General features: G+C 36.0%; 1 protein-coding gene across 5 annotated transcripts in view; it reads left to right on the top strand.

The window, feature by feature from the left end:
* EPHA5 (EPH receptor A5) overlaps window positions 1-18,736 on the top strand; it is a 527,031-nt gene that overhangs the window by 81,661 nt on the left and 426,634 nt on the right. For 4 of the 5 annotated variants that reach the window (XM_053703272.1, XM_053703273.1, XM_053703275.1 and 1 more), the window contains exon 1: window positions 14,521-15,133. In XM_053703272.1, coding sequence (XP_053559247.1) covers window positions 14,536-15,133 — 598 coding nt within the window. In that variant the 5' untranslated portion in view covers window positions 14,521-14,535. Of the gene's footprint in view, window positions 1-14,469; window positions 15,134-18,736 lie in introns of those variants that run through there. The other variant, XM_053703271.1, reaches the window with a different exon arrangement.

Below are 18,736 nucleotides of genomic sequence, written 5' to 3' on the forward strand. Positions count from 1 at the left end.
GCGGGAGTGGGGTGTTCCCTGTAAATATATATACATGTATTTATTTATATATACATATATTTACATATATATGTAAATATATATGTATATGCTTATATACATATATATTTATGTGTTAATATGTCTATATACAATATTAACACATAAATACAGTATATATGTATATAATCATATAAATTTACCTTTGGTGACTTCATTGCGCTACTTATCCCCTTCGATGCGCTTAGGTTCTGATGCCATCTTTGGGAGTAAATGAAAAGGAGCCCTTTAACTTTCATGATTTAGATAGAGCATGTAATTGTAAACATCTTTCTAATTTACTTTTATCATCAGTATAACATTGTTGGTTATGCGCAACTGGGGAATGGTTATCTATCTTTCAAAACAATAAACATTTTCAAGTAGACTGTGCCTTTAAGTCTGCTTTAGTGCAAAATATTAAAAAGAGGGAAAAAGAAATGATCAGGAGCGGCATCCGATGTTATTAACTCAAAACGTGTGCAGTGGCACAACGTGGCATTTTATTGCTTGAAAACTGGTAATTGATAGGCATCATCATCACATAGTGAGCACAAATCATTAGTGTTCAATTGACAGGACAGCTCTTTACCACACCTCAAGGGCTTTTGTGAGTTTCTCATTAAAATCATTTCTGAGGAAAAAAACATACAGTACTGCCCTTAATGCTAGAAGTCCTTGTGAAAGATAAGCCACTGATGAAACATGTAAGTGATAGAGAGATCATTTACCTTCCAGGAATGCAATTAACAAATGGCAGTACTTATGTATTAATTAAAAAAAAAAAAACTCTGCATATCTCAGGAGCCCTTTGAACTTTTGAGGTGAGGAGACTATGAACCAGCATTAAAGGGACATTGAAGGACATTTTTTTTTTTTTTTAAGGTTAAATTATCACTAAATACAGTAGTATCGAGTAATAGATATATCTGCACAATAAAAATACAATTCTATAGCATTTACTTTGAATTTGAAATGAGCAATATAATATTTTTTTGGCAGATTCTAAAGTAAATCCAATTTTTCCCCCCTGTATCACGTATCACATGTATCACATGGACATTAGCCAATCACAAAATCCATATACACATATACTGTTCACTTTTGCACATGCTCAGTAGGAGCTGGAGCCTCAGAAAGTGTGGAGAGAGAGAATGAGAATGAGATAATTGATGAAAATTGGGTAGTTGTTTAAAATTGCATGGTCTACAGACAAATCAGCCAATAGGATTTTTTCTACCTTAATTCCAATTGGCTGATAGAATTCTATCAATCGGAATTGGCTGATAGAATTCTAGCCAATCGGAATCTAAGGGACGCCATCTTGGATGACATAACTTAAAAGTACCTTCATTCTGTAAGAAGACTCCAGATGAAGAGGATGCTCCGCGTCGGATGTCTTGAAGATGGACCTGCTCCATGCCGGATGGATGAATATAGAAGATGCCATCTGGATGAAGACTTCTGCCCGTCTGGAGGACCACTTCGCCCGGCTTGGACGAAGACTTCTCCCGGCTTCGTTGAGGACTTCGGCCCGGCTTGGATGAAGACGTCTACCGGTAAGTCGATCTTCAAGGGGTTAGTGTTAGGTTTTTTTAAGGGTGTAACTGGCTTTTTAAGGGCAATGCCCATCCAAATGCCCTTTTCAGGGCAATGGGGAGGTTAGGTTTTTTTTAGATAGTATTTTATTTGGGGGATTGGTTGTGTGGGTGGTGGGTTTTACTGTTGGGGGGGTTGTTTGTATTTTTTTTTACAGGTAAAAGAGCTGATTACTTTGGGGCAATGCCCCGCAAAAGGCCCTTTTAAGGGCTATTGGTAGTTTAGTTTAGGCTAGGGTTTTTTTTTATTTTGGTTTTTTTTTTAATTTTTTGGGGAGCTTTTTTATTTTAATAGGGCTATTAGATTAGGTGTAATTAGTTTAAATATCTGTAATTTGTTTATTATTTTCAGTAATTTAGTGGGGGTTTTTTTGTTCTTTAGCTAATTTAATTTAATTTAGGTAATTGTATTTAATTTAGTTAATTTATTTAATTATATTATAGTGTTAGTGTAACTTAGGTTAGGTTTTATTTTACAGGTAAATTTGTCTTTATTTTAACTAGGTAGTTATTAAATAGTTTATAACTATTTAATAACTATTGTACCTAGTTAAAATAATTACAAACTTGCCTGTAAAATAAAAATAAACCATAAGATAGCTACAATATAACTACAGTATTAGTTATATTGTAGCTAGCTTAGGGTTTATTTTATAGGTATTTAGTTTTAAATAGGAATTATTTAGTTAATAGGAATATTTATTTAGATTTATTTAAATTATATTTAAGTTAGTGGGTGTTAGGTTTAGGGTTAGACTTAGGTTTAGGGGTTAATAACTTTAATATAGTGGTGGCGACGTTGGGGGCAGCAGATTAGGGGTTAATAAATGTAGGTAGGTGGCGGCGATGTTAGGGCCGGCAGATTAGGGGTTAATAAATACAATATAGGTGTTGGCGATGTTGGGGGCAGTAGATTAGGGGTTCATAAATATAATGTAGGTGTCGGCGGTGTCCGGAGCGGGAGGGCCTCGGTTTAGGGTTTAATAGGTAGTTTATGGGTGTTAGTGTACTTTTTAGCACTTTAGTTATGAGTTTTATGTTACGGCGTTGTACCATAAAACTCTTAACTACTGACTTTTACTTGCGTTAGGGGATCTTGACAGGGTAGGGTGTACCGCTCACTTTTTGGCCTCCCAGGACAGACTCGTAATACCGGCGCTATGGAAGTCCCATAGAAAAAAGACTTTACAAAGTTTATGTGTCATTTTGCGATAAGGCCAAAGAAGTGTGCGGTGCCCCTAAACCTGCAAGACTCTTGGCTTCTGTAGGTGGCGTGTGACAAACACAGCTTTACACAAAAGGAAGGGGTGATTCATTTCCTTTTAAGATTTTATAGTTTAAAAAACATTTAGCAGCCTATATATTTTGCTATTGAATTTTTCATATTTATAAAATTGTGTTTTTTTATTTTATATTTTGTTAATAACACAAATTAAGGCTTAATTAATTTTGCTTAAAGCTTTATAAAAGTATTTTAACAATGAAGTTGTTATTATCAAGTGAGCAGTCATCCCTAGGAATGAAATTACTAAAATACCTGTTGGTGTTAAAATCAACATATTTACCTGCTGCATTTTCATATGAATGATAGACAAAAACTAGCTTAGCTGTTGCTTGTATATCTGTAATGCTGTTTATGATTTAATATAATTGTATTTCTCATGTTAAAGATGCAATGTTTTTATGCGATGTAATACAATAATGATAAATCATTAATAAGCAACTTTTAAAAATGGGTTTACCCCTGGATTGGTAAATAGGTTGAAGAAAATGGCACAAAAAGTGGTAAGGAACATCAAACACTTCTATGGAAGAATATATCTTGCATCTAGGGTTCATGAATAAAAAAAGGGATGTGTACTGTTAACATGCAAATAAGCGATTTATATAAAAACGAGTGAAACCAATAACGTACACCTCACTATTTCACACTCGGCCGTGCACAAACAGAACACACAAGTTGTTGGTGAAAACACATTTTAACAAACCAAAATGTATAAGCAGCGCATTTTTAATGTACCCGTTACAGTAGAAACAAATTGGAAAGGTGTTTAACCCCTTAATGACCGGACCATTTTTCAATTTTCTTACCCTTAATGACAATGGCTATTTTTACATTTCTGCACTGTTTGCGTTTAGCTGTAATTTTCCTCTTACTCGTTTACTGTACTCACACATATTATATACTGTTTTACTCTCCATTAAATGGACTTTCTAAAGATACCATTATTTTCATCATATCTTATAATTTACTAAAAAAAAAAATGATAAAATATGAGGAAAAAATGGAAAAAAACACACTTTTTCTAACTTTGACCCCCAAAATCTGTTACACATCTACAATCACCAAAAAACACCCATGCTAAATAGTTTCTAAATTTTGTCCTGAGTTTAGAAATACCCAATGTTTACATGTTCTTAGCTTTTTTTGCAATTTATAGGGCAATAAACACAAGTAGCACTTTGCTATTTCCAAACCACTTTTTTTCAAAATTAGCGCTAGTTACATTGGGACACTGATATCTGTCAGGAATATCTGAATATCCCTTGACATGTATATATTTTGTTTTAGAAGACATCCCAAAGTATTGATCTAGGCCCATTTTGGTATATTTCATGCCACCATTTCACCGCCAAATGCGATAAAAAAAAAAAAAAGTTCACTTTTTCACAAATTTTGTCACAAACTTTAGGTTTCCCACTGTAATTATTTACAAACAGCTTCTGCAATTATGGCACAAATGGTTGTAAATGCTTCTCTGGGATCCCCTTTTTCAGAAATAACAGACTTATATGGCTTTGTGGTTGCTTTTTGGTAATTAGAAGGCCACTGCGCACCCCACGTGTTTTATGCCCAGGAGTGAAGGGGTTAATTAGGGAGCTTCTAGGGAGCTTGAAAGGGTTAATTTTAGCTTTAGTGTAGTGTAGTAGACAACCCCAAGTATTGATCTAGGCCCATTTTGGTATATTTTATGCCACCATTTCACCGCCAAATGCGAGCAAATAAAAAAAAAAAACTTTACATTTTTCACAATTTTAGGTTTCTCACTGAAATTATTTACAAACAGCTTGTGCAATTATGGCAGAAATTGTTGTAAAAGCTTCTCTGGGATCCCCTTTGTTCAGAAATAGCAGATTTATATGGCTTTGGCGTTGCTTTTTCGTAATTAGAAGGCCGATAAATGATGCTGCGCACCACACGTGAATTATGCCCAGCAGTGAAGGGGTTAAATTAGGTAGCTTGTAGGGAGCTTGCAGGGTTAATTTTAGAGATCAGCCTCCCACCTGACGCATCCCACCCCCTGATCCCTCCCAAACAGCTCTCTTCCCTCCCCCACCCCACAATTGTTACCGCCATCTTAAGTACTGGCAGAAAGTCTGCCAGTACTAAATAAAAGAGTTTTTTTTTTTAAATAAAAATTATAAAATATTTTAGTTGTGATGGACCCCTGCCTTAGCACCAACCTCCCTGATCCCCCCCTCCAGCTCTCTAACCCTCTCCCCTACCTAATTACCGCCATCTTGGGTACTGGCAGCTGTCTGCCAGTACCCAGTTTGGCCCCACAAACCAAACTTATTTTAATTGTATTTATAACTGTTATTTGTGTTTAATTATTTCTGTAGTGTAGCAGCCCCCCCACAATACCCCCACCCCCTCCCCCTCACAGATCCTTTTAAATATAAAAAAAATAAAATAACTTTTTTTCCCCTTACTTTTTCATTGGTGTCAGTGTGGCTAATGTGCGCACGCTCCCTCCTCCCACCGGTCAGAGGCACCATCGGCACCATCACTACCGGTGCAGAGAGGGCCACAGAGTGGCTCTCTCTGCATCGGAGTCTTGTAAAGGGGTATTGCAGGATGCCTCCATATCGAGGCATCACTGCAATACCCTCAGAGCTGCTGGAAGTGATTGTGATCACTTCCAGCACTCTGTTAGACAACTGACGTACCAGGTACGTCCATTGTCATTAACTGCTTGTTAATGCATGACGTACCTGGTACGTCAGTTGTCATTAAGGGGTTAAAGCTTAAAGGGACACTAAACGCAAAATTTTTCTTTAATGATTCAGATAGAGCATGCAATTTTAAGCAACTTTCTAATTTACTCCTATTATCAATTTTTCTTTGTTCTCTTGCTATCTTTATTTAAAAAGCAGGAATGTGATGCATAGGAGCCGGCCCATTTTTGGTTGAGAACCTGGGTTATGCTTGTTTATTGGTGGGTAAATGTCAGCCTTCAATAAGCAAGCACTATCCATGGTGCTGAACCTAAAATGGGCTGACTGCTAAGATTTACATTCATAATTTTCAAATAAAGATAGTAAGAGAACAAAGAAAAATTGATAATAGGAGTAAATTAGAAAGTTGCTTAAAATTGCATGCTCTATCTAAATCATGAAATAAAAAATGTGGGTTCATTGTCCCTTTAACATTATATACTCTATTTGAATCATGAAAGAAACATTTCAGGTTTCATGTTACTTTAAGTGTTGAGTTTGCGTCAGTGGCGTATTTAGGTTTTGTGCTGCCCTAGGCACTCACAATTCTGCTGCACCCCCCCCCCCCCACACACACACACACCCAAAGGTTTTAGGCCTTTTTTCCCCTTAATATTTTTTTGGGTCAGTGTTTAAAATGTTTTGTTTCTTTTCATAACAATTCAAAAGAAAATGGGCTAGCAAAACACTTTGCATGCATCTCATACCATTTTCTCCCTGAGAGAAGGGAGAGAAAAGAAGGGGAGAGGACAAAAGGGAGAGAAAGGAAAGAAAAGAAGGGAGGAAGAGAGAGAGAGAGAGAGAGAGAGAGAGAGAGAGAGAGAAGAGAAAAGTGGCGAGGTAGAGGAGAAAAGGAGGAAGGAAAGAAGGGAGGGGAAAAAAAGGAGTGAACAAAGGGATCAAGGGAGGGAGGGAAAGAAAGAAAGAAGGGAGGGAGTGAGTTGAAGGAGGAAGGGAGGGAGAAAGGGAAAGAGGAAGGGAGTGAAAGAAGAATACACTTTGAAACAATCACTGCCCTTTACATGCAACAACATACAGTAATTACCATCATTCAAGTAATGAAACTTTTTAAGTGTCCGTTTACTATTTACGCCATGGGTTCATGAATGCAGAGAAAGCAAGCTATTAGTAGCTAACATACATTAGCGCTGAGAGTTTATGATTAGACATCAAAAGCTGATCTAAGCAGTGCACAGACGCATTCAGTCTTTTAGTTACTAAGAATATACTGCAATAAGCACTGCGGTCTCGCAGACCCACCACAGCTGACAAGGGGAGGTAGCATATCGGCACAAAGTCTTCTCCTCCAGCCTCACCTTGTAAGCATATCCCCGGGCAAGTTTCTCACCAAGAACGCTTCCACTGCAAAATTGCCGGCGGCTCTGAATGAAGCAACTGTTTAAAGGAGCACTGCCTGTGAAGAGCGACCTTATTAAGTGCACGTGCCTTGTCTTCTCTGTAAAAGCCTGCACTTTATCGCTCACTGTACTGTGTGCTGGCTTTTAGAGAGAGGATAGGGCAGATGTGCTGGCCCTCCCAAATCTGCTGCCTTAGGCACCGGCCTTGTTGGCCTAGGCCATAATACGCCCCTGGCTTGCACATAAGCTAAAATTCTGCTTTCGAATTTAGCACTTTTTGAAAACCAACTATTAACTGTTAGCACTTGCTATTGTGTATCCAAAAACATGATAGGTGTATTGAAAATAACCAAACACTCCACTGTTTACACTTTACACAGACTTTTTGTACTGCCTCAGCTTAGCTCTCAGTTCTTATTGAACATGAATTACTGTGGGTCAGTTTTGAAATTTGTTATCTGATGGAAACATGAAATATGTATTTACCCTATACTTCTGATACCAGCTCAGAAATGCAAGTGTTATGGATTGCTCCACGGCGCTGTTTAGGCTCAGTAGCGCTTTTATTGCGTTCTACTTGTAATCTGGCCCATTCTTTTTTTTTTTTTTTTTTTTAATTTACAAGACAAACAAAATGCCTTCACTCTTTTATTCAAATCTACTAACACAGTGTTTCTCAACCTCGGTCCTTAAGTACCCGCAACAGGCCAGGTTTTCATTATAGCTGAACTGGAGTACAGGTGAAATAATCAGCTGATCAGTGGTTACTGATCAGCTGATTATTTCACCTGTGCTCTAGTTCAGCTAATTTTATTCAGTAAACAGCCCTTTGTTATGTTTAAAGTATTCTTTATAAAATGATTAGTAGAACCTGAGCTATCCAGCCCTGTATAAGTATTGCTATTTTATTAACCAGAAAGAATTCCTTTGAAATTAAGACAGTAGCAATAATACTTGAACCTTATCTCGGTTGTCAAGCCTTGCTGAGAACGCATTGACTTAAAAATAATTCTTTCATAAATGATTGAACACTAGACAGTTGAATTGCATTTGTGTTTTGCTTGGTGCGGCTATCATAGACTCCGAGGAATATTTAGCACACAGTAAATGCAGAAAAGCAAATTTTCATCTTTCACTTACACTTGAATTATGACTTAAATTTCAGTCTGCACTTTGTGAAGATTCAAAATTGTGCAATAAATTCTTCTGAAGGAATTGTGTAGACGCTGTACTGAACTAATTGTTTCAGATCTGTCACCTTAACAAAAATGTAATTTCTCTTGCAGTGATGTTTTTTTTTATTACTGCAGAATACTTGTTACAGCTCTCACTTTCACTTCTTAAAGGGACATTAAACACTAAATACATTTTTAAGCCTAGTATTGAGGTTATTCCCCAGCTCCTTCTAGTAATGGGTGCCGTAATGTTGAAGTCTATCTTTCATTGCAGTCCAGTACTTATGTGTGCAGCAACTCTCCTAGGTTTCAAAATTGCGGCACCCATATTTAGATGCAGGTACATGAAATGTATTTAGTGTTTAATGTCCCTCTAATAGTAAGATCTGTCTTGCTCTATTTTTAGATCATTAAAAGGACATAAAGACCCCTATTTATTAAAAGTCTTGCGGACCTGATCCGACACTGCGGATCAGGTCCGCAAGACCTCGCTAAATGCGGAGAGCAATACGCTTTCCGCATTTAACATTGCACCAGCAGCTCACAAGAGCTGCTGGTGCAACACCGCCCCCTGCTGACTCGCGGCCAATCGGCCGTCAGCAGGGAGGTGTCAATCAACCCGATCGTACTCGATTGGGTTGAATTGCGGCGATGTCTGTCCGCCTGCTCAGAGCAGGCGGACAGGGTTATGGAGCAGCGGTCTTTAGACCGCTGCTTCATAACTGGTGTTTCTGGCGAGCCTGCAGGCTCGCCAGAAACACAGGACCTCAAGCTCCATTCGGAGCTAGATAGATAGGCCCCAAAATGTTTATTGTGTGTATTAAAGAACTAGTTACATATATATATATTATGTAACAGATTACAAGTGGTGCGCTAAATATTTTTTTTTTCTCGCATGCTAACAGTGTTAGAAGTAAACCTTTAACGCAGGTTGGTTACCGCACGTACATCAATTAAAATTCTTCGCACAAGCAAAATGCGATTCGCTCTAATTATAGGAGTTCGGATTTCATGATCCCATTAACTTCTGCTCCCTTTAGACATCAAGGGAGCGTGCTAATCCGACACCACGTTAGACCAACTCTGCTAAAGCCAAAGGAAGTTATTTCACATTCCAATGTTCTTATTTTTAATAAATTATTATTTTTTTTTGTATATCGATACATGAGCATGGTGCAACTTTTTTTTTTACCCCTTACACTTTACGCAAGGTCTTCATTCTCGCTAACCTGACAAGTGTAAATTTTGTATGCACTTGAACACACCCATTTATTTCAAATTGTAATATGGTTGCAATATTGCTTATTGCAACCCACACTAACAAGCACTGCACTTGTAAAAATTTTATTTTACACTTTGTTTAAAAGACCGTTATTATTTGAGAATAACAATATTATTTACTTCTCCTATAGCCACTCAGTTCAAAAACAACAAATATACCACTGTCTCTAAATGCCTATAATGCTTTCCACTGCCCTCAAAGTATCTGAGCTAATGAATCGCTCCCATACTGTTTTTGGATTGGCTAACGCTTGCTCACACTATAGCCCCTTCTAGCTGTCCCTCCAAGCCCCATATATTTGGAATAACAGTTAATTGTTAAAGGGAGATAAAAGAGCAAAAAAATTGTTATAATATGTTTGAGCATATTATTGCAGGGGTTAAATATATAGTTAAAGCTAATTTAACAGCATCAATGGAATACTGGGATCTAGCTAACCACACCTGGTAAGCCAAAGGAAAGAGGCATATGTGTGTAGTCACCATTAACCAGCTAGCTCCCATTGCCTCTCCTAAGCCTATCTAGGTAGGATTTTCATAAAATGATAACAAGAGAACAAAGTCATTTTAATAAAAGAAGAAAATTGGAGAGTTTCATAAACATTGCCTGCTCTATCTGAATAATAATAATAATACTATTTAATTTTACTTTCATGTCCTTTAATAGGAAATCACAACATCCCAAAAGAAAATACATGCTTTCAAAAATCACTCACTATTGGGCTTAATTTTATTAAATTAATTATTATGTGTATTTTCTGGGGAGGGATACATTTCCATTAATCAATTTATCTCACCTCCCTTTTTTTTTTTTTTAACATAGGGGCTCTTTCAAGGAGATTGTTTGGCTCCATTATTCCAATTAGTTAATTTGAGAGAAATTTAACAGAACCCTACTCCTTTTTTTCTTGGTTTTGTCACATCTGCCCACTTGAAAGTTGCCAAAACAAAGTTGTATATGTTTGTTCCACATCCTTGTAGGAGGAATTCATTAAGCTAGCAGGTCATGCTGCTGCTGTCAATTAGCCTTGCCCTTAATCACCATTCTTATAGAAAGGACAGCTGTCATTTTGTCCCATCCATCATCTACTTGCTGATAGAGCAAGTAGTAGATTAACCTTTAAAGGAAAACAAAAGCACACCATTTTCATCATACATTTAAAATATGTTTTGAAAATTAGTATTCTAAACCTGAGGATATATACTACCAAAATATAAAATATATACCTGATTTATTGTTCTCTTTCTGCACCCAGTAGTAAGAGACATTACATGTCATTATGCTGAATACATTTTTATCATACAAAGAGCTGTTAAATTTAAAGTGATTGCAAAGTTTAATGAATTAAAGCCCAATATCTAAAAATAATCGTCTTTACGAAGACGCTTCTTTTTTTAACATTTTTACCATTTTGTTATGGTAAACATACCTCTGATCTTCCGCCCGCATCTCCTTCATTGAGCATATCAATGATGAATCCAGCTTCCTTCAATCATTGCGTGCCCCCTTTGAGTCCAGCTCGTGGGGCACGCAACGATTGGAGGAAGCCGGATTCGTCATTGATATACTCAATATAGATGCGGGCGGAGGATCGGCGGTCTGTTTACCGTTATGAAATGGCAAGTATTTAAAAAAAGAAGCGTCTTTGTAAAGTTTAATGACTTAAAGTGCCCCTGTTTTTAAGATTATGTTTAAATACTGGGCTTTAAATCATTCAATTTTACAATCACTTTTCACCCTGTATCACATAGACCAGATTATTTATTTATATGTTTACTGTGTTTCATGTTATACTTTGTATAAATAGCAAGAAAAGAAAATGTATGCTTTTCAGAAATTATTTACTAAGATTAGCTGAACTAGCTAAAATACAGATCTGTTAGTCGTATAGATATAATAAATAGGGACACTGTGCTTGATAAGTGTAGGGACGGGACTCACAAACTTGTTTATACTCTAATGGCAGTGTAGTACATTATGTCAAGGAGACCTGTGGGTGGAGCAGCTTGGGGATTGAATCAGGATAGGACCCCTGGGGGGTGGAGTCAGAATAGGACCCTGGGGGGTGGAGTCAGGACAGTACAGGGGCAGGTTTGGAATACTCCATGGTGTTGGTGGAGATGGCTGTATAATAGGTAGGGTATTTTTTTTTGTGAAGCTGTGAAATTTATAAGAAAAAGAGGTCTTTAAGAGGGACAGTTGGGAGCTTTTTGGCAATAGGAGTAAATCATTTATTTTAATGTCCTAAAATTGGCATACTGCATCAGTGGTACTCACCTGCTAGCAAAGCAAGCCCAAGTTATAAGCATGCGTCATTTATATGGCTAAAGAAATCCATTAAAATAATTTTCAAATAATGTTGAAATTAGATGTACTGATTGAAAGCTATAAAGTCTGGTCTATCGTCTCATGTTATTTTTTCTGTGCCAGAATATCTTCATCTGAACTTGTATCTGCACACAGGAATCATCACAAAATGGTGTTTAACTAAATCAAATATGGTATTTCTGGCAGTGACATGAATCTATAAAACATCCAAGACAAACATCTGTAGTTAGAATATCTTCTACACATGGATATTCCATAACCTGCAATTTAAAGGGAAATGAAACCCACATTTTTTTTAAATTCATGATTCAGATAGAGCATGCAATTCTAAGCAACTTTCTAATTTACGCCTATTATCAAATTTTTTTTGTTCTCTTGGTAGCTTTATTTGAAAAGGAGGAATGTAAAGCTTAAGAGCCGTCCCATTTTTTGTTCAGCACCTGGGTAGTGCTTGCTGATTGGTGGCTAAATGTAGTGTTTCATATTTCGTTAACAATTTACAAATTGGAAATGCTTCTTTCCCCTCCCCTATGCAATTTTAAATATACTTACAGTATATTATCTATTTGTTTTGTTCTCTTGGTGGCTGCACATTTAGTACTCATGTTATTGGCTCACCTATGTGCATTGCTGTTTCTTCAACAAAAGATACCAAGATCATGAAGAAAATTAGATAATAAAAATAAAATTGAAAGTTGTTTAAAATTGTAATCTCTATCTGAAACATGAAAGAAAATGTTTGTGTTTCATGTTCTTTTAAGCAAAAGTTGTTAAGTTTTATAAGAAACTAGCAGAAAATACAAGTATGCAACTAAGCCATGGGACTATTCTTCTCATTGCATAATAGGAACATCTCACACAGAAAAAAAAAGATGGCTTTATTTAGCACCTGAACATCTAAGCAAATTAACAACTAATTAAAAAAATAAAAATGAAAACAAAAATTACAAACCAAAAAAGCACTAGGCAACATATTTAAATTTACAAAAATATATAAATGACTATATTATTATTTATTTGTAAAGGGCCAATAAATTATTTTTTTCTCTAACTTTAGTGCATTTTACTGCTTTTTATCAGGCCAATGAGAATGGGCATTGATTAAATTGTACAGTGTCCTTTCCTCAGGAAGATCCTAGAGGGAAATAGAACCTTCAGGGTATTTTAGCCAGGCTGTGTTAATCAGAAAATAAATAAAGAGTTGTTGCAGATGACACAGATAAGACTCGAAAATGCACAAAGCACTAGGCATGTGCCAAGATATGATTGTGTTGGCCTTCCCTTGTGGATTTGGCTAGATAAGCAGTCTTAGCAAATTATAATTTAATACTTGCATTTCCCCTATATCTTCAGCGGCTATCCTATTTTATAATGGAAGTCTATCTCTGGATTTGTATTGGATTAGCCAGTTACTTTCATTCCTCTTTTGTTTTCCTTTTCATTCTCAGAAGGAGATTAAGTTTGATGGCATAATTAATAATCCAGTAAGTATTAATAACAAAGTATACAATAAATGAGCTTTAAAAAAAAATGCTTCCTTTTGCCATCATTGTCTTTATTTATATGCACTAGATAAATATGGTAAAATATACAATATTATCACAAGCACTGCAATTAAGAATTTGTGGCCATGTTGGGCATGTTACCAATTATTTAAAGGAACATATTACTCAACAATTTTCTTTCATGCATATGAAAGAGCAGATGTTAAACATGTAAGAAAAATATATTTGTGTGAAAAAAAGTTAAGTAAATGCTGTTTAAATTTAAGGTGCAGCTAACAGGAAGTGTCTGATTATGTGTATCTGGGTCATGGGACTTTGTTGTTCGTTGATTAAAAAAGCTTGTAGATGGAACAAAAACATGTTTTTTTGTGTCTCTTTAATATGTTTTGTGCTTTTATGCTAGATTCTACTATATATTGTGATTCAACAGTATAATGAGGGAAAAAATACATAAACATAAATGTTACACGTACATACACATATATGAATCTGTTATGGTGAACAACTGCTGTGCCATATGCATTTTTTCTCTTTTATTTACTTTAAAGGGACACTGAACTCAAATTTTATCTTTCGTGATTCAGATAGAGCATGCAGTTTTAATCAACTTTCTAATTTACTCCTATTATCAAATTGTCTTCATTCTCTTGGTATCTTTATTTGACAATCAAGAATGTAAGTTTAGATGCCGGCCTATTTTTGGTGAACAACCTGGGTTATTCTTGCTGATTGGTGGATAAATTCACCCACCAATAAAAAAAAGTGCTGCCCAGTGTACTGAACCAAAAATTGTCTGGCTCCTTAGCTTAGATGCCTTCTTTTTCAAATAAAGATAGCAAGAGAATGAAGAAAAATTGGTAATAGGACTAAATTAGAAAGTTGCTTAAAATTGCCTGCTCTATTTGAATTACGAAAGACAAAATTTGGGTTCAGTATCCCTTTAAGTAGTATAGCTCTACAAATATATCTTCTCTAATATTTTTTTTTATTTTCAAGTATAGCTAGCATTGTTTAATACTAATAAGGTTTAAATTAGTTTGGTACTTCATATATATATATATATATATATATATATATATATATATATATATATATATATATATATATATATATATATTTATGTATGTATGTATTTATTTAATCTATTGAAAAATCCATATATTTATGTGTAAACCAATATTTTTTTCCCTTTTTTTAATTGCACAGTGGGAAGAAATTGGAGAGGTCGATGAAAATTATGCTCCAATACATACATATCAAGTGTGTAAGGTGATGGAACAGAATCAGAACAACTGGCTCCTGACAAGCTGGATCTCCAATGAAGGAGCATCAAGGATCTTTATTGAACTTAAATTTACACTCCGAGACTGCAACAGTCTACCAGGTGGCCTGGGGACTTGTAAAGAAACCTTCAATGTGTATTACTTTGAATCTAATGAAGAAGATGGGAGAAATATTAGGGAAAATCAATATAACAAGATTGATACTATTGCTGCTGACGAGAGTTTTACAGAGTTGGATTTGGGAGACAGAGTTATGAAGCTAAATACTGAGGTGAGAGATGTTGGGCCCCTGACCAAGAAAGGTTTTTACCTCGCCTTTCAGGATGTGGGTGCTTGTATTGCGCTGGTGTCTGTACGTGTGTACTACAAGAAGTGTCCTTCAGTTGTGCGAAATTTAGCATTTTTTCCTGATACGATAACTGGGGCAGACTCTTCACAACTCTTGGAAGTATCAGGATCTTGTGTCAACCTTTCCGTAACAGATGAAGCTCCCAAAATGCATTGCAGTGCAGAAGGTGAATGGCTAGTTCCAATTGGAAAATGCATGTGCCAGGAAGGATATGAGGAAAAGAATAATACATGTCAAGGTAAGGTGCTCACCAGCTAAATACTCTATTATTGGTTAATTTAATATGTTCAAATTAAAAGTTTTAGATATCAAGATACAAAGACTCTTACCTTCCCCAACAAGGGAAATTGCTAGACTTTTCTGATGTGGGACTATCTGATGTGGGACCACCTAACGTTGCCCAAACTTTATATATATATATATATATATATATATATATATATATATATATATATATATTTATTTATTTTTTATTTATTTTTTTATTATTTTTTTAAGAAGTTGTTTCCTGAATATTATAATAATTTTTAGCCATTTAACACTTTGAGCATATAAGAGCACTCAGCAGACATATTGGATGTGGAAAAACTGACAGTAGATATTGACATGTTTTCGTGATCTAAGAAGGCTGCTGATTTTCTTGTGTATATCAGTCAGCAAAAACAACAATTGCATAGATAAACCTAAAAGATCAATTTCCAGTACATTGAATACTCTGAAGCTTATATTAATTTTAAAAATGTAGTTGCCACAGGTGAGTGCACATTAACCCAATTGATTTAAAAGATCAGTATTATTATTATTATTATCAGGTATTTGTAAAGCGCCAACAGATTCCGCAGCGCTGTAAACATAGCCGGTATACAAGATAACATTTATAGGGATCAGATGGTTAGAGGGCCCTGCAGAGCGTTGCACTGTTGTAGTTGGTTCTTATGAAGGCGATCTACAAACAGCTGGGCTCATATGCTTAAATTCTTAGAAGTTCAAGGGGAAAGCAATGGAGTTAGGAAAGGTTAGAGTAGGTTGTATGCATCCCTGAATAGTAGAGTCTTTAGGGAGTGCTTGAAGCTGTTAAAACTAGGGGAGAGTCTTGTGGAACAAAGGCAGGGAGTTCCACAAGATGGGAGCCAGTCTGGATAAGTCCTCTAAATGGGAATGTGAGGAAGTAACAAGAGAGGAGGAGAGTAGGAGATTGTGAGCAGAGTGAAGGGGACGGGAGGGAGAGTATCTGGAGACAAGGTCTGAAATGTAGGGGGGGAGCAGTTCAGTTGAGGGCTTTGTATGTCAGAGTGAGGATTTTGTGTTTAATCCTGGAGGCAAGAGGAATCCAGTGAAGGGATTGGCAGAGAGGTGCAGCAGATGAAGAGTGACGTGTACAGAAGATGAGCCTGGCAGAGGCATTCATTATGGATTTTAAAGGAGCTAGGCGGCAGCTAGGTAGACCAGAGAGGACAGAGTTGCAATAGTTGAGGCGGGAAAGGATGGGAGAGTGGATTAAAATCTTAGTTGTGTCTTGTGTAAGAGAATGTCTAATTTTAGAGATGGTTTTAAGGTGGAAGCGGCAGGCTTTAGCCAAGGACTGAATATGAGGAGTGAAAGAAAGGTCTGAGTCAGGTGTGACCCCAAAGCATCGGGTAATGATAGAATTATCAACTGTTATAGAAAATTGGCGGTGGAGATTTTGGAAGAAGGGGGGGAAATAAGGAGCTCAGTTTTGGAGAGATTTTGCTTAAGGTAGTGAGAGGACATCCAAGATAAGATATGAGAAAGACAATTAGTGACACGGGTTAGTAAGAAAGGAGGTAGGTGTGGTGCAGAGAGGTAGATTTGGGTATCATTGGCATACAAATGGTATTGAAACCTGTGGGACTTTATTAAGGAACTTAATGATGATGTGTAGATTGAAAAGAGAAGGGGACCGAGGATAGAGCCTTGAGGTACCCCAACAGAATGTGGTAACGGGTTAGAGGATGCTCCCGAGAAGGCTACACAAAAGGTACGGTTAGATAGATAGGAAGAAAACCACGAGAGAGCTGTGTAGCAGATGCCAAAGGATTGGAGGGTTTGGTGCAAAAGAGGGTGGTCGACAGTGTCAAAGGCTGCAGACAAATCAAGGAGGATAAGCAGAGAGAAGTGGTCTTTGGATTTTACTGTTAGTAGGTCATTGGTAACCTTAACAATTGCTGTCTCTGTGGAGTGATGGGGACAGAATCCAGATTGCAGTGGGTCAAAAAGAGAGTTTAGTGCATGTAAATGGGATCGGCGTGCATATAATAGCTTTTCAAGGAGCTTTAAAGCAAGAGGGAGTAGGGAAATAGGGCGGTAGTTGGATGGGGAGGTTGGATCGAGGGAAGGTTTTTTGAGGATAGGTGTGACCAGTGCATGTTTCAGAGATGAGGGAAATATACCAGTATAATATATCTTTACTGTCCTAAGATTTTCTTGTGGCTCAAAGTGAAGAGGGAGTAGGGAAATAGGGCGGTAGTTGGATGGGGAGGTTGGATCAAGGGAAGGGTTTTTTTTTAGGATAGGTGTGACCAGTGCATGTTTCAGAGATGAGGGAAATATACCAGTATAATATATCTTTACTGTCCTGAGATATTCTTGTGGCTCAAAGTGAGTTAACAGTGAAATTACAAAAGTCAAGACATTTACTTATTCTATTCCATGTCATATTATTTTGTACTGTGTTTATATCATATTTCTAAAAATGTGTGCATTTAAAGGGACATTCAAGTCAAAATTCAACTTTCATGATTCAGATACAACATGTAATTTTAATTTCCAATTTACTTCCAACAAAATGTGCAGTCTTTTTATAATTACACTTTTTTAGTCATCTGCTCCTACTGAGCATGTGCAAGAATTCATAGAACATACGTATATGCATTAGTGATTGGCTGATAGCTGTCACATGATATAGGAGGAGTGGAAATAGACATAACTTTGAAATTTGTCATAAAAAAAATACTACTCATTTGAAGTTCAGACTAATTGCTATTGCATTGTATTTTTATCATGCATTTATTGATTATGCAAATCTACTGTATGTACTGGTCCTTTAATTCCCTTATTATAATCTCTTTAAATAAAAAGAGTTGTTTAAAATTAGAACAGTAAACACCTTTATATTTAAATATAACATATTTAGATATGCGTGGTAAAACAACTTTGCAATATATAATCAAACCATCCCTTTTTATTATTCTATGTTAAATGCTTTCTAAACCTTATTACTGAGCTTGTGTTGTTGTAGCTATGAATAATAAATAATAAAACAAAAGAAATCTTTAAAAAAAATCTACTCATTTAAAAAATAAATAAAAAAATGTAGGTTTCAGCTTTTCATTTTTTTCTTTTATGATTATCTTATTGTTATTATTAAATCATGTTGCTTTGTTCCATCTATTACAACCATTATGTTTTTTTTTAAATTGTAGCATATTTTAAATTTGTATGCCAAATATCACAGTAAGGCAATACAAGTGATTGTAAGCTTTAAAGGGACACTCAGGTTAAATTAAATTTTCATGATTCAGATACAGCATGTCATTTTAAACAACTTTCCAATTTACTTCCATTAAAAAAAATGTGCACAGTCTTTTATATTTACAATTTTTGAGTCACCAGATCCTACTGAGCATGTGCAAGAATTCACAGACTATACGTATATGCATTTGTGATTGGCTGATTGCTATCACATGGTACAAGGGGAGTGGAAATATACATAACTTTGAAATTTGTTATTAAAAAATCTACTACTCATTTGAAGTTCATACTAAGTGCTATTGCATTGTCTTGTTATCTTGCATTGGTTGATTATGCAAATCTAATGTGT

The sequence above is a fragment of the Bombina bombina genome, chromosome 2 (genome assembly GCF_027579735.1).
Source record: "Bombina bombina isolate aBomBom1 chromosome 2, aBomBom1.pri, whole genome shotgun sequence".
NCBI lineage: Eukaryota > Metazoa > Chordata > Amphibia > Anura > Bombinatoridae > Bombina > Bombina bombina.